At 34.8% G+C, this 23731-nt stretch overlaps 1 protein-coding gene across 4 annotated transcripts in view; it reads right to left on the reverse strand.

Moving 5' to 3' along the window:
• LOC142345786 (uncharacterized) overlaps positions 1-23731 on the reverse strand; it is a 147432-nt gene that overhangs the window by 77076 nt on the left and 46625 nt on the right. For all 4 annotated transcript variants that reach the window (XM_075398136.1, XM_075398147.1, XM_075398156.1 and 1 more), the window contains exon 2: positions 16887-17325. In XM_075398136.1, the coding sequence (XP_075254251.1) occupies positions 16887-17297 (411 nt within the window). In that variant the 5' untranslated portion in view covers positions 17298-17325. The remainder of the gene's footprint in view (positions 1-16886; positions 17326-23731) is intronic.

Genomic DNA, 23731 nt, shown 5'->3' on the forward strand with positions numbered 1-23731 from the left:
TTGCTACGATTTACAATGACCTTTGATAGAATGACCTTCAATGCAATCCGAGCAAGATGAGGAAAACAATGATAAAAAACGATGTGCTGAAACCAAATTGTCATAATTTCAAACGATATTATCAAAATCACTTGGTCTTTTCGAGCTTGAGATTCTTGGGCAAAAAGCGCTATAAAGCATTTCTAAACAAGTGATGCAATTAAGGTTGCACCGCAACATTTGGTCCGCCGACAAATAGGTTAAGGATAAAATAGTCAAAGCATTAGGCAGCAAAAGCCTTAACTCTCGCAAAAAATATTAGCAAAAAATCTAACAGAGGAAAATTAAAGAAGTTGAAAACTGCCCCCCACGAGATACATATCCCCCTCAATTTATTCAAAATGATTAACTCGCATAACAAGGTCGCTTAACCTAATTCTGAGACCCAGTAAAGTTATCTAGTGCAAGAACTATATCTCAAGGGTTACAAAAACTTTTTTTGAAACTGCGGGGAAACAATCTCTCTCTCTCATTTCCTTATTTTTTGAGGAGTGGATGAAGCGGACTCTTATTTCCAATCTTTTGCGTTCTTTTAATGTGTTTTTAGCTTTCAGCACAGCAAAGATCACGAAAAAGACAAACGAAAAAGATACGAACAGATACCAGCAACACAGACAAGAAAAAGACGCCCTCAAAGTCAAACAGCAAGTCAAAATGTTCAATCTTGAAATGTCCAATCCAGAAAGAGTCTCGGAGATCACACCGCAGCGTTGCTACAAGGTTTAACAATGAGGCTGAAAACATAAGTTCAGAAGATGAAGACAGCATTTCAGAAGCAGACATCAACAGGTTAAATCAGATAGAGACACCTCTCACCCGAAAACAAAATTTTCTGGTAACTTTAAACCAAAACTTTACGGAGGCTGAAGCACTCGAAAATGACATTCTGGAGTCCGAGGAAGTTGATGACAAAATGACATGAAACGTTGATGCAATCAAACGCTTCACGAAAAATTCTGAGTGACCTTCAACACCAGTGGATACGTCAATAGCATCTACTTTAACGCTCTCAGATACTATGAGGAACTCGGCCAACATCAGGTTGACAAAACTCAATCTGCCAGTCTTTTCGCGTAATTACATCGAATGAACTTCGTTCTTTGATTTGTTGAAAGGAGCAGTTATCGACGACAGTTCTCTCCAGGGAAGTCAGTAGTTGCCGTATCTGAAAGCTTCTATAAAAGATGATGCCACTAAACTGCTTGCCTCGATGCCAGTTACCGATCACAACAGGATCATCATTCGCACGCATCTGCATTCAATCATTTCGTATCAAACACTGACAACGGATAACGCTAGAGACTTAAGAAACTTAATTGAAGCAATAGACGAATATCGACTTGCCTTGCAGAAATTGGATGAACCAGTCAGCAAATAAACATGTTTTTTGTCTACTTGATCACTGAGAAGCTGCCTACAGAGACAAGAAAACAATGGGAGCTATCTTCAAAGGGCAAGGAACCTCAGAAGTACGCAGAGCTCACACTTTTCTCAGAGGACGCGCACAAGCACTCGAGGCAACAGCGCCAAATGAAATTGGAGCAACAAAAACACAAGTGAATGGGAATCAACGACATTTACACACACATTTGTCGACTTCCGAGCAACAAGGCGAATATTATGAAGAAACGCACAAAAATTTCAAATCCGGAGAGTTCAAGAAACTTTCAATATGGAAGGTTCAGAGCTGATGAATTTAGAAAACTCTGTTTAAATTGTCATCAACCCGGACACAGATCAGCAGATTGCGATGGAGCAAAAAGCAAGCAGTGTGGTAGAAAGCATCATACTATTCTTCATCATGAAAACATTGACACCAGCAAATGGGAAACGGTAAAGGAGTTCCCGTTTGCTCTGCCAGACTTAAACAAGCCGTCATCAATTGACCTCTTGATCGGAGTATCTCATTATGAAGACATAATGATTCGCAACAATTGAAGACAGGAGCCTGACTGTGGAGTAACATACAGGCTATTAATGTTTGTTTGAGTCGCTATTGGAAGGAAACAGTTAAAAAAAACCAAGCAAACAATCTGAAGATTTTCTTTGTTTCCTCAGAGCTAGAAAATGTGCAGCATTTTGGGAAATAGAAGAAATTCCAGCATCGCAGTTTTGTACAGCAGACGAAACACGCTGCGATGCTCACTGCAAAGAAACAACTAGAAGAATCCCTGATGGTCGCCTTATAGTGAAACGTCATTTTAAGAACGAAACAAAAGCAGTGGGAGATTCACGCCAACGAGCCAAAGAACAACTCCGCAATATTCAGATTGGAAAGACAACTCAACCTTTTTAAAAGATACGCAGAGTTCATTGCAAATTCTTTCATCTCGGACACATGGAGAAAATTCCAACATGAGAACTTATCAAGCCTGCCGAAAACTGCTACTATCGTTGTCCTCTTTGTGTGTTCAGAGAGTCAAGCACAACCCTCATTTTGAATGTCGTTTTCGAGGGATCCACAAAGACAACAAGAGGCGTATTTGTTAACGACAGACTCATGGTGGAACCGAAAATCCGAATAACCTTTTCAGCATTCTTGTTCGGTTTGCACTACATCTAGTGGCACTTTTTGCTGACATTGCAAAAACGTACAGACAAATGGAATCGGACAAAGAAGACAAAGACTGCCAACAAATATTGTGGAAAGATCCAAATTCGGACGCAATTGAAACTTATCGCATGACTAGGGTCAAATACGGCATTGCTTCCTTGTCTTTCCATTCAATTCGACCCCTACAAGTTCTTGCCGAAGATATGAACACTAAACTTCGGTTATCACTAACAAAGGATAGGCATGTGGATGATCAGTTTATGAGAATGTTCAAAAGCCGCAGAGAAGCTCCAAGATACCATTATTACGCTACTTGCTTCAGCAGGTTTTGATATACGGAAATGGGTATCTAACAACTCAAGACTTTTATCAAGACTTTCAGAGAAACGGAAGACGAGAAGATAAGTGAAAGCAAAGACTATGCCATTAAAAAACTTGAGATAATGTGGAATCCAAAACCTGATAAATTTGATTTAAAAGTAAAATTTAACAAGGGAACTTCGTTTACTAAAAGCAAATCCTCTCAGAAGTTTCACGTTTATTTGACCCACTCGGATGGCTATCACCAACGAATATTCAACACAAATCCTTTGTTCAAGTGTTGTGAACGCACAAGATTAGCTAGGATCAACCTTCAGTGGACCCAATTCTAGAGCAGTACCTGCAATTTCGAGCACAACTGAAGGATCTAGAAAAAATTAGGTTGATTTCTTGGCTGGCTTGACAACGGAAGGTTCTGAAGCCGGCCAAGAAATCAAATTTGCGGTTGCACGTCTTTTGCGACGCTTCAACTACAGCATATGCAGCTGTCCTTTTCATCTGACAAGAGACAGACAACTTGATTGAAACAAAAATGCTTACAGCAAAAAAAAGAGTTGCACTAATCAAATCAGTTTTTGTGCCAAGGTTGGAACTTTGTGTTGTCCTGCTAGTTGGAATGTTCCAACAGAAAAAACTCCAGTGGATTCTGCTCCAAGACGTTTGGCAGCAGCTGATTTGTTGAACCATAAGCTTCGGTGGAAAGGACCAGAGTTGTTGCGGCAACCTGAAAACTCTCGACCTTCACTTGAAATCTTGTCACCTACAGGAAAAGAGACAACAAATGAAGTAAAAATACAATCTGAAAACGTGACAAAGATCTCATCAGAAGAAAATAAGGTAATTTTGTTGATGATAAATTGAAATTCGTCTATACAAAAGCGTAAAAAATATTTACCTATATCCAAATGTTCATGAGCAGCATCAAGAGAAGAGTTCATTCTTCAAAAGTGAAACAAAGGACAACAAAAATGTCGAAACGCACAAAATCCTGCTCTTCAACGCCAAACCAAAGGAAGAGATAGTAAAGAGTCTACGTCTCAACCAATGATCCAGAATCAAAATTCAGTCCCTTTACAAGGAAAAAATATATACGAAGGACAACTTCAACTCTACAGCTTCAAACAGCAAAACTTTCTTCATGAATACAAGATCATCAGGGATCAACTTACGGTAGATAAAACCAACAGCAGTAATGATGCGACAAAACAAGACATTCGGCAACGCAACGAACACGAATCCACTCGACCAGAGAGGGTTGGTGTCATAGGTAGGGCCGGGGGCCTAAATACTTACATCAAGTCAAGAATTGGCAAGGCACGTGGACCTCTTTAGTTACCACTGCTCCTTAACGTTTAGGTAGGGCTGGAGGCCCGGGTTGTCTTTTCAGCTCCAGGGGCACTGACAAAACCTGGAACTCAATTTCAGCCGGTATTTCTTAGGGAACAGGTAGGGCCGGGAGACTAGGTTGTCTTGTCAGCACCGGGGGCGAAGATAAAGGTACGACCTCTTTTTCTACTAGTTCCCTAGGTATAGGTAGGGCTGGGGGCACAGGTTGTCTTAAAAGCGTTGGAGGCGTAGATGGTGTTGAGGTCTCAAACGATGATGTCAACATTGATTTAGGTTGAGCCGGAGATTTTGGGATCAGCTGTCCACCTTGTCTGCCGGGAATACAGATAACTCCAGTGAAAGAGTACATCAATTCCGCCCAGACGAAACCAGAGAAAGAAAATATTTTGGTAACTCCTATGGAGCAGCGATTAAGGGGAGACACAGAAGACAAAAGTTCATGAAAACAGCAATCTTTCCAGCTTCTCGCCATTTTTTGATGAAGAAAGTGAAAAGATTCGAGTTGGGGGACGCCCAGCCACTTCACCTGAAAAAACCGACTGAAGATTTCCAGTTCTTATTCCAAGGAAGTTGCCTATCAGTGAAATACTTATTCGAGAAACACACGAAACAAATCTTCACGGAGGACCTCAACTGATGTTATACACGCTTCGAGAAAACTATTTGGATACCCTGAGGGCTCTCTGTAGTGAAAGGTTTCTGATATCAGATGCAAACCATGTATCCATTTTGATGCCAAATTGTAACAGCCTCAGATGGGAAATCTACCTCAAGAACGAGTAGTGTTGTCATTTGCGTTCAATCATTGCGGATTCGACTATTGTGGACCGTTATACACAAAACGTCGATTTCTAACGCTTTTGAAAGCATACGTTACGATTTTTTTCTTGCTTCATTACAAAGGCAGTTCACATAGAGCCTGTTATCTCTCTGACCGCCAACGACTGTTTTGCAGCCGTTAAAAGATTTTTATCTTGTCGAGGTATTCTTTACGAAGTACACAGCGACAATTCAACAACTTTCACTTGGACCAAGGGAGAGTTGGAAATTTGACAAGGCTTAGGTACTCACGACTTTAAATTTTTGATTTCAACGTTCGGCAAGGAGAACAATATTAATTTGCTTACTATTCCGTCGAAACGCGACGTATACCGCCGCATTAGAAAAACAAAACTGTTTTTCCAAAACTTCAAAATGTTGTTGGCAGAAATTGAATCAATCTTAAATTCAAGGCCTATTACGTCCGTTTCAAAGGATGCCAATGATGCCCTAGTATTTACACAGGTCACTTTTTGATAGGACGACCAATCACAGTATTGACTCAACCAAAAACAACTGGCAAAGAACCAAATTCATAAAAAAGACAGAATAGAGGATGGACAATCTTATCGGAGACTGTTGGAAAAAGTGGTCGACAGAATATTTGTCAAACCTTAAACAAAGGAAAAAATGGCAAACGGGACAAACAAATTTTTACATCAATGATGTAGTAATAATCAAGGAATAGAACACACCACCCACTCTGAGGCCAATGGGACGAGTAACAAAGGTCTTTGATGGAAATGATAAAAAAGTTCGAGTTAATAAATTGAAAACATCAACATCATCTGGACTAATTACACTACCAGTCAACAAGCTTGTCTTCTAATGAAAGATGATACTGACATGCCGTCAGTATGATCTGACAAGGAACATGACACAGATGTAGAATGAACAACAGAGCATACAGACGAGGAATGACAGCAAGAAAATGTAAATTAAAACTGTACAAATCTGGCACACAAGAATGTATTTATTTTCAGAGGGTATCGATAAATTTTCGATGGGTCCCTGAGAAATACTTAATAACGAAATTGAGCACTTAACCAAAAAACCAATTTCATTGATGCATTAAGAAAGTTGAAGCAGTTCAAGGAGGCCGTTATGTTATGATTATTAATGACCTTTCATATGACCTTCAGTGCAATCCAAGCAAGACGAGGAAAACAATAATAATTAACCGCGTGCTGAAACCAAATGTTCCTAAATTCAAACGATACTATCAAAATCAATTGTTCTTTTCGAGTGTGAGATTATTAAGCATAAAGCCGCAGAGAACCTTCAGGACGCCATTATTACGCTTCTTGCTTCAGCAGGTTTTGATGCAGTGCAAGGAGGCAAGGAGGCCGTTATGTTACGGTTAGCAATGGCCTTTCATATGACCTTTATTGCAATTCGAGCAAGATGACGAAAACAATAATAATTAACCACGTGCTGAAACCAAATGTTCCTAAATTCAAACGATGCTATCAAAATCAATTTTTCTTTTCGAGCATGATATTATTAAGCATAAAGAGATATAAAGCACTTCTAAGCATGTGATTCAAATAATTTTGCACCGCAACAAAGATGCATCATTTTTACAATTTTTTTTGAAAAAAATTCCGAAACTTTTGCTTAATTTGTAAAAATTTTGTAAACTCTTGACCTTATTTAGAAACAGTTTGCAAACACTTCCATTATTTTACAACAAGTTTACAAATATACGCATTGCTTTATAAACAGGGTTTACTAATTAATGCAAGTTGTTGCAAAATTTTTTAAAAAAAGAAAACGTTACAAAAGGGTTAAAAGGTTACAATTTTTTTGATAAATTTTGCATTTTTTTCCAGAGGTTTATAAATATTTATAAATAATCAATTAATTTGAAAAATCTATAAATTTTTATTTTTTTTCTATTATTTTTCGACTGCGGCAGTAATTGTGGTTGAGTTATTTCTTGTATATCTCGTGGTTTTTTATTATTCGCCAACAAAATTTTTTCTTTTTCAAATTTTACACGTTTGGAAATGGGACAGCCTAGAGCATTCACACATTGCATGAGTAAAGTGGCTATGAAGCATCGAGAATTCGAAATTTCACTGTCAAGATTGTTCCAGAAAACATTATTACTATGAATTTTACTGTCTGCAACTTGAAAAAAAAACATGAGCATAATCTGGTCAGACTTAAAAAGATTCAGCAAAATGCTATGATTGATTTCTGTTTTAAAACTTTGATATGATACAGCAATTATCACGAGTCAAAAAGACTGAAGATTCAAAACACTTTCCCTTTTTTACAAAATCAGCTGCATTCATTAGCATCAAAGTACGCCAACGCAAACTTAAAAACGTACATCAAACAAATCTCATCTCCAGAGCAAAAGACATTCGCTTTATTTTTTCGCATAATGAGCAAAAATTTCAAACCGATCTAATTATTGTTCCGACCCTTCTTGAGGGGGGAGGAACTATATACTCAAATGGGTTTTTTTTTGTTCAGTCAATTTTGGCCGATCGATATATTCATCGTAGAGAGTTGAGACTGGTATCATTAGAAAGCTTGTCCAGCGTAGAATATGGAATAAAAAAAAGATTTTTTTTATTTTCGTTTTTGACAGGGAGATATCGAGGTTTAAACTTTTGAGAAAATAGAGTGAATTCCGTTGATTTTATTCACCTTTTTTCGGAATTTTTGACTAAAATTTCGCCAATTTTGATAAAATTTAATAAAATTTTTGACGAAAATGTTGTTGATTTTACGTTTCAAGACAAAATATATTGTCGGCTATTTCCATTGAACTTTTTTGTCATAAATTCCGGCTAAATATTTAACAAAATTCAGACTTTTTCATCAAAAACAGCGCGAAATAAGTTTCTTTAGTCCACTCTGATTAAATCTGCAGGGAGTGCAAAACCCAAACACCACTAACGAAATCTTTGTAGACTGAAAAAGGGGCTAATTCCACTTCAACTTCCAATGAGAGTGCTCTGTAAATAAAACTTTGTCGTTTTCTGCTAACTTTATTCGTTGATTATCAAAAACGCAGCATTTCTGTTTTATTTTTTTTTACTAACAAAATATCTATATCAATGACATTCCTCAAATTAAAAATTGCTAATGGACAATCAGCATTAGCAGGACTAGTTTTGTACCAATTTGTACCGTTACAATCCAAAAATATTTCGGATTGTCGTCAGTCGGTTTTTTATAAAAAAATATTTGATCTTTTTTATATTAATTAAATAACAGAACATTTCAAATCAAAGCTCACTAGTGATAGGTCCTATTGGCTTCCTAATTAGCTCAAAATTATTTTATCTAATTGACTGCTTGAAAGCTTATGGTCGTTTTGAATTTTAAAATATTTGATTTTTAAATAAAAAATGGCTTATTGAACTTTGCCTGCATTTTTCTCTTAATTTGGTCAACTTGTAGCTTAGTGTCAGCAATCAAAGAGTGCTCCTTCCTACTGATTAATTCAAATTCAGTTTTGTTGCGGTTTTACGCCTTAAGTTATGGTGTTCTGGCTTTGTTACTACTAGATTTCACAATTTTTTTTTTAATTTTTAGGTGGTCGCCCATTTTTCATGTTTTCTAGTTTTGTCAAATTATCACGTTATTGTCAATTCATACATCACATTTTTCGCGTTAAAAATAACGCATAATTGATGATATTTAAATCCTTAAAGATATAGATTGTGGTTTCTTACCGCTTCGACAGTACTTTCTCGAAGAATTTAATTGAATTTTATAATATTGTCTTTAACTGTCGTTTTTTACTTTGTCTTTTTCGCCGTACTTAATTTCCTGTACAATGACCCGGTTCGATTGGTTTTTCCTGGAAGAGTAGATTAGCCGATGTTCTGATATTAAAAGATAGATAATGGCTTAAATGACTTTGAAAACAATTGTTTTCCAAAATGGAAAAAAAACCATTTCAACTTCGCAATTTTGTTCCTTTTATTGTCCGTTTGTTACCTGGTCTCGTTAATTAAATGTTAGAGATGACATTATGCTTTTCAAGAGAAGGTGTCTACTGCGATTGGTGTCACAAAATCTAATGTTTTTAAAGAATTCGTTATGACTTACTGGCTTCGACACGGGTTTTTCACAAAAAAAAGTAAATTAATTTTTGATTTTTGTCATATTTGACGTTCTTTTTGAAGACGTAAAACTTGTTCTGGATAATTGCAGTTCTCGAGGGCTTCCTATGAAAGAATAAACGAACCTATTCATTTTTTTCATTTTGTAATTAATGGCTTTCATGTCTTTGGAAATAAATTTTTTTTTCGTTAAAAACAAGTATTACATAATCTTGCTTTTATTATTTTTGGTCTAATTGTTACCTACTTTCATTAAAGAGAGGTCACATAATACATTTCTATGGATGGTGTCAAAAGGAATTGGTGTCACAAAATCTACTGTTTTCAGAGAATTCATTATGACTTTACTGGCTTCCACACGGGTTATTAAAAAGAAAGTAAATGCAATTTTGATTTTTGTCATATTTGACGTTCTTTTTGCAGACGTAAGACATTTTCTGGATAATTGCAGGTTTCAAGGGCTTCCTTTGGAAGAATGGACGAACCTCTTCAAATTTTTCTTTTTGTAATTAACGGCTTTTATGTCTTTGGAAATAAATTTTTTTCGAAAAAAAAACAATTATTACATAATTTTGCACTTTCTTCTTTTTTGTCTAATTGTTGCTTATTTTCATTAATGAGCGGCCACATAATACATTATCGGTGTTCGACCGAGGTGCAATCGAACATATTTTGGGGGCCAAAGTATGGCTTTACGGCTTCCAAAGCATTTTCTGGCAAGTTTTATGATTTTTAGTCTGTTGTCTATTTGTTGTTCTTTTTGTAACTGCGTAAAAAATTGAATACCAAGAGTTCTTAATTCCCTTCTGTAGAAGCATTGGTAATGGCAAACCTATGGGATATTTTAGTTGATTCCTTATGGTTTTGATTACTTTGAAACTAATTGTTTTTAAAAAAAAAGATCAGCGAATTTTCTAACTTTAAAGTTTCTGTTCTTTTTTGTCTAATTGTTACCAAGCTTTGTTATCACCTGGTGAATAACCATTTTTTGCTGGTGAATTACAAGCTATTTTGTTTTTTTTTTCAATCAATCTGGCGCTATTTTGACTTTGTTATTAAGTTTTGTTTTTTAAGAAAATTTTTGATGTAATTAATGTTTGTTGTTGTTTGATTTTGCCGTTCGTCTTCGCTCGCTTTCTTAATATTGGCATATCTCATCAATCTAATGCATCATTTTTTTATTCCACTGATTTATTTGCTTTGAAGGCTATCTTTTCGTTCATACACCAGTTTTGTTCCTCATTTGGTAGACAATTATGCCAAATTGGGGATGAGCGGGGTCGGAACCTTATGTGCGATTGCACATTACCGAGCCGCCTTGTTCACATATACAGATAAAGTACAAAAAAAACTTGTTTGTAAACTAAGCAAAAGTTTATTAAACTATAAATTTTGGGCATATCAAGACAGCATCACCTTTTGATTATATATGGCAAAAAAGTCTCGTTAATGTTCTTTTGCATAAAAGCTTCCTACTTCTCTTATTCATAAATTGAAATTAGATATCTACAATTGTTTGGCTTTAGACAATGACATAATGTTTAGTTGGAATTCAAGGAATCAGTTCCTGGCAAAAACACGAATTAAACTCTGATTTATCTCTCCGACAAAAAAGAAATATATTTTTGGAAAAGTATTCATTACGCCAGGTGATGTTAATGCAATATGAGCGCAAGCTTTGAAAACTCAACCACTCCGTGAATATGCGTTTTTTTAAAAAATAGAAAAACAATCCATTGCTCTCGGAACTTCCCTGTGCAAATTTGGCGACCTTTTAAAACAATTCATTTTGAGTTTATTTGTGAAAAAGAAAATGAAAAATACAGCAAAAGAAACAAAAAAATAATGAAAAATATATTTCCTTCGGTAAAATGTTTGAGCGAGCAGGCACCTACAAAAATGTAGTCATAGGATTTTCATTGGGCTGAGAAAAGAAAATAAAATTGAACTAAGAGATCTGAACGTTTACAGGCAAAATGTATACCAATACAGCTTTTTATATGCGTTTGGGATAGTGAAAAATGGAAACATGAAACTCCATGTTACCGTTTTATCCAGAGAATTGGATGATATCTTCGAGATACTAAAAATATGGAAAATTGCTCGCTTTTTAATTTATATTAATATAATTTGATTACGAGACATGTGGGAAATAAAATGACGCTCTGCTTCCACAAACTAGAGAAGCTACTCCAAAACATATAATTGTACTTCACATGAGTGATTGATTCCCTGCGCATAAACGTTTTCAAAAAATTGGGATTATTTCTGGAAGTTTTTGAGTCGCATAATTTGCTTTTTCATGTTTTGCCCGTTATGTAGAAACCAACTTATGCTCGATTTTTATTTTTTTTTAGTTTAAAATTAACCTTTGTAATTATTCAGCTTCTTGTCTTTTGCCTTTTCGGGGACTTCTCTTTGAGTGCTATATGTTTCTTATTTGTACATTTTTGGCTCTGGCGCTGTGTTTTTTATTCTGGTCTATCAGGGACGACTTTTAAGTAAAACTCTCCGAGTTGCAAGTTTTTGGTGCTTCAAGATTATTTGCCTTACAAACAAACAAATTTTCTTGTAGATTGAGATTAGGAGATATCATGAAGAACAAATATTTACTGTTTTTCTAACTGTTTGCATGTCTGTGTTGTCAGGAAAAGGCGTTTAATGATGGTTAAATATTTTTGTCCAAGTACAATATTTTCGGAATTTATTCGATCTATTTTTACATCAATGACATTCTGAATCCAAAAGAAGAAAGTTGTATCTTAACAATTCAACGAAGAAAAAGTGCGCATCAGTGAGAGAGCGAGTAAGAATGTAGTCTTCTGAATTTCTACCTAGGCTCATCAGTGAGGGGACTCTGTCGCCCAGAAAATCGATCAAACAATATAAACCAAAGGTTTTGAATTGGTGAAGCAAACGTTACTACGTTACTCTGCAATTTGCCCTGTTCCACTCTTGTATGCTGTTGCCAATTAGATTGCCTTGAAATAAGTTAATTCACAATTGAGCTCGTAAGATCAATTCTAGTTATATGGATAACAAAGGTAAGAGAATTACTTGCACATCAATGGAAAAGACAAATTCAAGACAATTTATAAGAGTATTAAAATAATATTACCAAGATCCGTGGTTCACTTACCCAAAATGAACTAAACCAAAAAAGCTCACAGTATCCCATCTGGTCTTGCCATTACAATTCTTTTAAAGTTAAGTCCCACTAAACCAACTACTTTCTCTCGCTTGTTCGAAACTAAACTTCTGTAGTTCTCCCAAAATCTCCAAAGTCTGCTTCTCTCTCTTTCTCAAACTTCTGTGTCACTTCAATTTATACTCCACCAATAGGCTCTTATCTTAAGCAAACAAACTTTAATCTCTTGAGTAAATATTGCAACTTTAACTTTAAATCTATTACATTCTGTATGAGGGCTTCGTTTGCTATGCAAACCATTCAACTGCTAGCAACCATTATTCAACATTCTCCTTATCTTAAGTAAACGATCTTTGGACTCTTATTTAAACAAACCCACTCCACTTCATCTCATACATGCACTTGACATGCCAATCAGTGTTTGCTTAGTAAACATTGAACGTTGCTCTGAAAAGCACTTATTCCTTTATTTCTGCTATCAAATTAACTAGCTGCAATCAATACCTGCCAAAAATCATGTGATGAAAAGATAACCAAACTCAACCCTAAGCCAAAGACCAATTGTAATTTCCAATTTTGAATCTATTTCGTGCAATTCCCCAGTTGAAAACCACCGATGAATCTAATATTCCTAAAAGCCCAAAAGTTTGACCTCTAGAGGTCACTTATGGGTCAATAGCCAAAAATGAAGAGTCAATTTGGTAAAAAACAATTATTGGCGCGGAAAGTCCTATCATAGTTACACCTACTCACCAATTTTTATCACCTAACTCCTAATAGAACACGAGCAATGACCGCGCACATTTTTCATCGACCTCCCGGATGACCCCAAATTTCCATACCTAATAACTTGCGAAGTAGTGTACAAAACGTCTTCGGGTGAAATTTTCTAGTAACTATAGGGTGCCACCAACATGCCTGCCAAGTTTCGTGACCTATCGATTAGCCGTTGCGAGTCGTTTGCAATTTTAAAATTTTAAGGAGTCGTGGGTGCCGAAACCCGAAAAATCCGAGTTCGTCAAAATTGACCGGGGTGGGTATTTTTTGTCACTAATTGTCTCAGGTTATTATATTATTACCATTTCAAAATATTTCGGCCACTCAAAAATGCCAACTTCCAGATTTCGGCACTCGGGTCAACCCGAAGCACCAACTTCTGGTCGCCCCTGGAAGTTAAAAATAGCACCATTAGAAAGCCCTTGAAAAGTTACACTAACCCTCACAAAATCATAAGGCTACTACCAATACTCCACGAGCAATTCAAATTTTACGTCCCGCAGCACCAGCGTGCGCTAGTTCCGTGCGGGTTGGTCTGGGTTCAAATCCGACTTGAAGTTCGAATTCATCGTACCCAACTTAGTCTATCCCCCAATTTTCAGGTCAATCCGACTTCAACTTTTAGAGAAATTACTATTTCAATTTAAGTGCTAACTGTCTTCCGGTAAAAACACAGCCTATTTACCGCAGAATACCGAAAAGTGATCCTAACTCCTTTTCCATGATCATCTCATACAGTACTCTGGACTTGATACCCGTTGCAACCCTTAACTAGCTTTATATCATACTCAAACAGTCATTTTTCCATTTAAAATATCGAAAACCTTCAAATCACGCCACTTCCGGTGCTAATAATTTGGATTTGAATGGTCGGATTGGCCCAAAAGGTATAGCAGCCTGATGGGACCATTGGGTGTACCTGACATTAAAATTTCATAAGCGTCCGCTTAATACAACTCCCACATTTGCAGGGCACCAAGTTCTGCTACCCCCCTTATCAATGTCACTTCAAAATAGCACATTTGTTTACTTCAAATTGAATTTCCAATTCCGTTCAAAGAATCTAGTTCACTTCAAATCTTCGCTCTCTAGTTTACTTAAATAACTCACTTCGACTTTAGCCTGATGCACAAATACAACTTTGCTAATTCAACTAATTATATCGACAGCTCAATATGCTTTTGTTCATTAACTTGTTTGTTTAAAATATATCACTCAAATCACCTCTCTGGCGCCTTCGAAACAATAACCCTTTAAGAAAGAAAGTTTATTTCCAACACCTAATTAACTTGTCTAATTTGACCTAAATGATATATCTTACTCTCCCTCTCCCATGTCGTTTTACAAAAATTAAGGACTACTACAATGAAGAACAATAGTAAAGAGCCGAAGTTGTTAGTTTCAAAAAAAAACTTATCAATGATTTTTGCCTCACATTCACGGCCGTGTAGTGAACTTCATCGATTCCAATAAGAAGAATAACATGTAGTTTTACTCTTTCTTTTGGGTGGTTAATCATTAGTAAAACATTCAGGGTTAGTTGACTCAGTAATAAAATATAAGATAGCTGCTGATAAATTAACTATAACTGGTGATGTGTCAATTTCTGGTCAATTAAACCCCCCCCCCCCGGCATAGCCGGTCAGCGCAAATTTAGCCCTGATTTTACATATTTTATGCCCTGCGCTCTAATTATGTAGGATTTTCTTTTATAAACATCATAAAATTATAAAAGTTCTCACAGCATGTTCCCGCTGCCTTTGAGAGCAATGCTATCATATCGTGACGCAGGCATGTCTTTCGCATTTTGACCTCCAATTAGTCACATTGTGTGGCCATTTTGCTTCAAATGGGTATACATACTCAGTTTTATTGGAATTTTCCATGACCCATGTTGTAAGATGAGAGTTGCAAGATCGTTAGATTTGTACAGATTACACTCACAATAGGCTAATTTATATCACAATTCCTTCAAGGGTTATATGTGCCCCCATTTTCACAAAACGCTAAGATGAAGAACTGGGAAAATCTTTTGTCACTGTTCAACGCCATAAGCCACACTAGTTTTCATCAAACTATAAGTAGCTCATTTCCACGGTTACAGTATCTGATTACCAAAATGAAAGAAAGCCTAATTTCTGATTTATTTCAGAAATTTCACCCTCGATACAATTAGTGGATTAGGAAAACAATAAGCGCTTTTACAATTACACATAGTACTGTTCACAAGAACAATTGAGCTATTGAATTTAGTCTCAATTAATGAATAACAAATGTCATCGATAAAATCTTAGGCTAATCACATGCCCAAAAATGGTGAATTTTTATCCGTGATTTTTCGTGGCAAAATGTCGGACTTTTCCACGAGATAAATAATTTATTTCCACGGTTTTTGTAATGAAAATCCATCGTCGAAGATACATGTGAATCTTGAAAAAAGGGGACATTTTCTGTTCACTAGATCCCAAAAAAATTTATTGAAATTTGACTTTTTGCAAAATGGCCACGTAATGTGAGTTATAATCCTCCTGGTTCATTTCAAAAAATTGGTTTCCTGTTTACTTAAACTTATATTTAAAAAGCTCTAAAAATAGGCCTTTGACAGTAGAAAAATAAACTAAAAGGCAATACAAAGAAACAGCGACAAGCAAAAACGGCTAAATGTTAAACGGCTAAATGTTGACAGCGTCAACGGCATCAGAATACGAAATGAGCAATAGTTTGAAATTTTAGCCCGGGCGAAGTTGAGTCTATTAATGGTTTTTGTTGGTTTAAAATAGAAGTCGCTGTACAATATAATTGAAAGTACTTCACAGTTACTATTCTACAAATCGCTTTGGCTTTTTGCTGTTGTATTAATTCAAATTGAAGGATTTCCAATTGAAAAAACAGTTAAAATTGTTTTTTGGACCACTAGTTTGAACGAATTTGTCTGAATGAAGCCTTATTTTTCAGTTTTCTATATCATCTATGCATCACCTTTCAGATTATACTCAGCCACCCGATTTCTGCTGAATTTATAAGGCCCAATGTTGGGCAGCTTTTTTCATTATGTTTGGAGATTTTAATTATGCGGTTTTAAAATCTGGATTTCAAAGTTTCTAGATCGACATGGACTTCTCATGAACTCTTCGAGTCTTCTCGAGTCTGGTTCATATTACTGATTTATTCTGACTTTTTTACAACGTGAACAATTTGAAGTCTGGATCATATCTTATTTTGGCTTAGATATGTTTTCATTCTGACTTTTTATAGAGAGCATCAACGAACCAAAACGAACCAAGCTAGATCCTGAATAAATTGGGCAGGCATTATTTTGATCAGCACAAACGGTAGGGATGGGAATCCTCTTTATACTAGATTTTTAGATCTTATGACCTCAACGCGTTCATGTACAAAATGGTACAACTGTTTTTTGACTACATCAATGTTTTAATGAGAAAAGAGGTCGATATCAACAAATAGTAAAAATGGATTTTTTCACTATCCCCCCCCCCCCCCAAAAAAAAATCCTGTGTAGCCGAAAATTAGGCACGCCCTAAATACTAACGTTTTGCTCCCTTCTGAAAATGTCTGAAAACCTGCCTGATACAATGACTTATTGTTATCCAGATCTTATTTTCAAACCCCTATTAGTATTTTATAAATGCTATTGAAAATTCTAACGCATACATAACGCTTGAACGTGTGCAAATGGGGGCTGCCTCGTTTACTTGGGGGGGGGGGGGGGGGGTGGAGGGAGGCGGCTAGCGGAAAAAAACAAATCTGTAAAAACGTAACATGGTTAACTTACCAGGACGAGAATGAGGTTTGCAAATATGAGGAAAGTATGTAGTCCATATGAGTATATACAAAGAGCCACAGGATACACACACTTTATTCTGTCCCACGTTTTGGTTAGTGAGAAAAAAGCACCCGTGAATGCATATAAACTGTACACCCCGTCCAGCAACGTCAATTGAAACACCAGAATCTCAGTTGCAGATAAAACAGATTTGAATGTGAGCACGAAAACCACAAAAAAGTTGGCCAGAATTCCGGTTGATGAAAACAGAATCTGCGCTGTGTGGATTGTCAAGACGAAAATATCCGGAAAACTGTCTTGATGTTGGATTGTAGAATCGCAGTCTAATATTTCATTTTCGTTATTGTTGTTGAAAATTAATGTGGGTTGCGAGAAATTTTCACTGTCATTATAGGCCATTTTGTATCATTCACGGGTTACAAGCGGCCTGAAAAAAAATATGAAACTTAAAAGCAAACATTTTGTGTTGTAACAAAGAAATTTTGTTTCCAAAAAGAGGTTTGAAATTATAGGCAAATTAACATCGAGTTTGAAATAATATGTATTTCACGTGTTTTTGCCTTGCATGAAATAAGAAAATGCTATAAAAAACAGCCAATCAAAATTGGTATAGAAAGCAAAAGGATTTGCAATATTTATACGTTGACTTTTCCTAGTTAATTTTCCAACTAAATTTCTGTTGTTTCTGTTGTGTTGGAATCAATACATTTCATCTTATTCAAAGGAAGTTTTATGAAGCTTTTCTGGTGCCAATTAGACTATTTTCAACACTAGTGATATCTGTGTAAATAGGAATACACAACTGCATTGTACATGGATTGAAAGAGAATCAATTTACAATTAGACAAAAAATGTTGAACGTATCATAAACAGCAGTAGAGAAAGTATTTCCATCATGTGCATTATTGCCCCGCCTCAAAATCCACTCCCTAATTACTTCATAAAAACGACTCTGTTGAAATCTATCGTTAAATAGGCGTTAGGTTTCGATCCTGAAAGATAAATAATTTTCGAAAGTTACGCTGAGCGTTGTCGGTTTGCTTTAGCTTCATAATTTTAACTACTATCAACCAATGCGAAAAAAAAACTTTACGTGAAAGCAAATTGTATGCAACTTTACGTGAATGGTACCACGGAATGAAAAATTTTGTTGATCATACAAAGAACATAAATGTTTTAATAAGACACTAAAATTCTTAGCACGATCTTGCAATGGTTAGTAAGAATCATATAGCATCTTTATAGTTACGAAACTCATAATTATTTACTTAGTATTTTTATAGATTGTGCTGCTGTTGCATCACCAATAGAACAATAAATAGAAAAAAAAATCTTCCTCTAGGAGAAGAGCAAACAAAAATTGCTATGTCGTGAAGTTTTTCGGGAAAATGATACCATAAACTCTTTTTTTTCTTTGTTCTACCTTAAAGCAACTCAATGCACATCAATAAGGGTCTATGCGGTTTAGTCTTTCTACTTAATTCAAGGCATAGTTGTGTACCGGTTTCGAAAGTTAAAGAAAAGTTAAAGACGAAAGTTAAAGAAAAGTTTTCTCTTAAAATAAAAATATTCCTTTAGCTTTAGTTTTTGGCCATTGAGAGGAACTGGGATACAAAAACCTTGCAAGATAACCCATTCTTAAACGAACATTAGAAGATCTTGCAACATAGTCAACTGGTCTGCACTTCGCAACGCAGATTGTGATTTGAAATGAATAAAGTGATTTCTGAAAACGTTTCCAGAAATATTGCAATGTTGCTGTTAAATATTGCGGGATGCAGTGGATTTTTTTCCAACGTTAGTAAGATATGCAGAGATTTTATCCCGAAAATTTCCTAAGAAAACCATGTTGACCTGTCTCAACATTAAGCGCTGAAAAACCTTCATAATATTCCTTCAAAATTTCATTGCATTCTCCCAACTTATAATATTTGTTAGAAAATTTTTCTGTATACAGTCCGTTCACATGACGTGTAAACAAAATTAGATAGTTACTAAGGTGGTTACTGTAACAATGTAAAACATAAAATCCATAAAAACAATTTATCTGCTTGTATTTCACACTGGATAACTTGATTTATTTTTAGTTGGTATTTGCGTTATTCTTCTCTAAAAATCAAATTTGTGCCCTGACAATTCAATGCAGTAAAAAAAAGTTTGCTGCAAATATCCGAATTGTAAAATGGAATATCAACAATTCATCTCAAATTGTGTTGAAACCAATTGAAGAGTTTCAGCGGATTTGACAGGTGAAGTTCAAAAAGGAACTATATATACATATGGGTTTTTTTCTTTTTGATTCAGACAATTTTAGCCGATCAATATATTCATCGTAGAGGGTTCTGAGTTGTATCTTTAGAAAGCCCGTAGAGCCTAGAATATATAATTAAAAAGATATATTGAAAAAATTCTTTTTTTCCACGGAGTTGTCGAAGTTTTGTGGACAGTTGACTGATTTTTGTGGTTTTGCATCACAATTTCCGTAATTTTCCGTAATTTTTCAGAAAAACATGTGAAACCTGTTAATGATAGTGTTGTCGGTTTTTTCCTTAAAAAAAGAAGAGTATTGTTGAACTGTTTGATCCACATTTGGCTAAAAAAATTTGCTAAATTATTCAAATTTTAGACTTTTTCCATCAAAAATGCAAAAACTCGAAAACTCTTTATACCACTCCGTTTAAATTTACAGCATTAAGACACTAAAAACCGCTAACACAACCTCTCTTAACTCCAAAAGGTCTACTTTTACTTGCACTTCCTTCGAATGTGCTCCTGTTTTTATGCTAATTTAACTCGACAGTTGTCCAAATTTTTTTTGATATGAAGACTTTTCTGGAAATTGATCCATATCCATTTTATTTTTAACAACTACGTGTTCCCAGATAACGAAAAGCAATAGCAAGCCTAGTCTGGGTTTAACCGCTTTTTCTTTACAATCCAAAAATAAGGAGGATCTTCATCATTTAATGTTTCATAAAAATATTTATAAAAACATGAAGAGTTCCAGGGGGAATCAACTATTTTCAGTCTAAAGCTTATGCTCGTTTTGACTTCTAAAAAGACTTGTTTTCAAAATAAACAATGGATTATAGAGCTTAGCCACTTTTTTCTTATAGCTTACGTACCGTATAGCTTTGTAGTTTATGGTCAGCAGAAACAGGTCTCATCCTGTTTCTGATAGAATGAAATTTCTCATTTACCGTGAAGTTATATTTTTGTACTGATTCTTTGGCTCCGACAAACTGAGTTTTAACAAAAAATTTTTGATTTTTGGACATCGATTTCTCAGCGACATAAACAAATTATGTTTTTTTCCTTTTTGTGTTGTCACATTAATGATAAATCAGTTATCACATTATTGGCAAGCCAAAATAGGCGCAGTTGAAATGTTCACTTTTTTCAGTGAATAGATTAAGATTGTAACGGCCTCGACTTCCCGTTACATTAGACTTCAATAGACTTTTTTGTTTTTGTTACATTTGATATTCTTCTTGTAATCGTATGAAAATATTGGATTAATTGCAGGTCTCAGCCGCCTCTTATGATCTTAATAAGGCATCTGTTTAATGATTTCAGTTAAGTCCGTCTTTTTTTCATGACTTTGAAATCAAATTTCAAATAAAATGTAGACCTATTTTTTTTAATTTTGCTCTCTGCTGTTCTGTTTTGTCTAAATTTTACCTAGTCAGACTTTACACTATTCTTGCTGCAGAAAAGCACATTTGAGCATAACTAATGTTTTAAATGCATTTCTTTTTGGTTGAACAGCTTCGAAGCCAATTTCTCGCAGAAAGTTATTTCAGTTTTTGATTTTGTCCGTATCTCTTGTTCTTTTGTAAGACTTCTGAATAAAGACAGCTTTCAAAAAATTTCAATTGATAGCTAAGGATTTCCTGACTTTCGAAAAAAATTGTCTTCGCAAAACACATATGTATTTTAAAACTTAGCGTTTTTTTAGTACTTTGTGTCAATTTGTTAACTGGCTTCATTTTTCAGACGTCACATACTGCATTTTTAGTGTCCAGAGAAGGCAAAACTGATTAAGCCTTATCTTTTGCGGAACAAATTACGGTTATAACGGCTGGAACACTTTCTTCTCGCAAATTTTAATTGGATTTTTGTCTGTTTTTATCATTCGTTTTTGTAGACGGACAATTTATTCCTGTTAATGAAATGTCTCGTTCTTTTGATATGCATGTATGAATGAACTTAAACATATTTCAGTGCATATTTATTTTAAAAACATTCAATTGCCTTTTTTACTTTGCTGTTTTTTGTTGTTTTTGTCTTATCGTACCGAGTTGCAACCACTACTGATCTCATATTTTTTAGGTTCCGTTTCTTGACGCTTTTTTATCTTCATTATTGATTTTGTTTTTTGTTATTTTGAGTTTTGGATGTAAATATTGTTTGATTTTATTTGATTTTTGTTGTCTGTCTTGTCTCGTAGTCATAATACTGACATTTCTCGTCGACCCTCTAATTTGGCATTAATTGCTTCTCTAAGTGATTATAGTTGGAAGTGTTTTTTATTTCCTACATCAATTATTTTTTAATAATATTTGAATTTTGGAAAGATTTCATTTTCTTCCTTATTTGGTATACAATTAGGCCATAAATGTGGATGAGCTGGGTCGGAACATTATGTGCGAACGCACATTAACTAACCTCATTGTTTTTTGTATTAATTTAAAGATATTTTTACATTTTCCTCTCTTTTGTCTTCGCTTTATCATCGGATCGCAACTCGGCACTCTTCAATTCGACAGTATATTTACCAGTAGTCAGAGACAGTTGAGTTTTGCATTTTGAATTCACAATGGGACTAAATATTTTGTGAATAATTGCCTGACCGAAAGCTGCTTCAAAATTAAATTGATATTCAAAATTAATCAAAATTTCACCGCTTATGTTTTCTCTCAAAAAAGTTAGAAAATACATGCAATACTTTTAAATATTACTCTACCTTTCGTATGTGGCAGAACATTAATTCAGCTCATAACGCTGACCTGGTCAATGGTTCTGGCAATTTAATTTTTAATTTTAATTAACTGTTTGAGTTCAACCAAAGACTTGCAGACCCAAAAAAACGGAAAATTTAATGTAGATGCGAAGAAAGATAATCTTACAAGATATTGCCTCATTTGCATCTTCTTAGAGAAATCTTCCAAAAAATTTGCAACCCGAAGAAAAACCGCAAATTTTTTAGAAGCATAAACCGAAAACTTTTGAAATGGTAACTAAGTTTTAGGGAAACATCAACCGCCTTCACTTCAAAGTATTCAGTCCTCTGCTTCACAACCTTACATTGTTTTGAGATTAGAAAATTAGTGAAAAGGCTCCAAAAATTCTATTGAAAGAGGTTATTTTAAAAAATAAATTCGGGGGGAGTTGTGAATGAAAAAGAAAGCGAGTGACCTAAATTGAACTACTTCCCAAAAAGAAAGTGGGTTGATTAGCAAAGGGGTGGACTTTTAGGTTTTCCAACTGCGCAAATTAATTCATCGGAGTTCATCTTGACTCAGTTCTTTTCCATAAGTCGTCCTTGGATGAAAGGATAGATTGAAGTAGGAAAATTTACAACCAGAAAAGGTACCGAGAAAACACTCCTCACTGAAAATGAGGTGTTTTTCATGTACTAAATTTGAATAGCAAAAGATTATCAAAGTTCATTCGTCATTCGTATGGAGTTCAAAAAAATTCATGCCAATAAAACTAATAGAAAAATCAGCACCTCATATTGACTTGGGGGAATCGCGATTTATTAAACGAATTCGATGATACCTTGATGAGGTCTGAGTTCTAAAGCTGGAAAAAAGCTATTTTTATTTTTATACGAAAATTTTGTGTTTTTTTATGAATCCATAAACTTCAGTTCGATAAATTGTTACAAAAGAACTAAAAACAAAGTTATTACAAAATTATCTCCTGCAGAGAAAATTTTGGTCAGCCTTTTTAGCTGACGTTGTATTTTTTAATTTTTTGAAACGGAACAAAAACAGTTTTGGTTCGAATTTTTTTAAGCAGACATCTTTGAGCTCGAAAACAATTCTAGAAATGACTGGTCGTTTCTTACAGTGATTACCTATAAAATCGCAAAGGTATATATTTTTGGAAAAGGGTTGAATAATTACAAAGTTCTCTATACAAACTGACGCTTTTCCTAATAGTATCCCAAATCTGAAAATGTGTTGACATATGCAAAATTTTTAAACCTTTGCTTTGTCACGACCATTCTTGAAGATGAAAAAAGAAATTGATTGTTTACAGAAATTATTTTACTGCAGCAAGCAAAAGCGTCCCTAAAAACAGTTTGAAATGTAAAAAATATTTCATAAAATTCAGACATTATTTAAGATTTAATTGAACTATAAGCAGGGTTACGTTTTTTGTGTGAATTATATGCTAGAAAAAATCTATCTTCCAAGTATAAAAATCGTTAAATACGGGGTTACATAATAAGAGTTTCGGAGCAATAGTTTATGGAAACCACTCGGAAAAGCTGATTTCTTTCAGCCCCTCCAGTGTAGAATATGGAATTCCAACACGATTGAAAAGAGTTTTTCAATTTTTACTTTTTATATGGATTCATCGAGGCTTAAAGTTTTGTGAATATTAGACGCAATTCAGCTGTTTTTGTTCACATTTTCGGTATTTCTGATCAAATTTTCGTCAATTTTGCCAGAATTTGTTAATTTTGTTTACAGTAGTAATATTTTTTGATCTCTAAAAATAGAGGAGAGTTGCTGGCTGTTAACCAAGTCTTTTGGCTAGATTAAAGGCTAAGTTTTTCAAAATTCTGACCTTTTTCTTCAAAAACGTGACCAAATTTG

Source organism: Convolutriloba macropyga, chromosome 1, assembly GCF_964194025.1.
Source record: "Convolutriloba macropyga chromosome 1, txConMacr16.3, whole genome shotgun sequence".
NCBI classification, from domain to species: Eukaryota; Metazoa; Xenacoelomorpha; order Acoela; family Convolutidae; genus Convolutriloba; species Convolutriloba macropyga.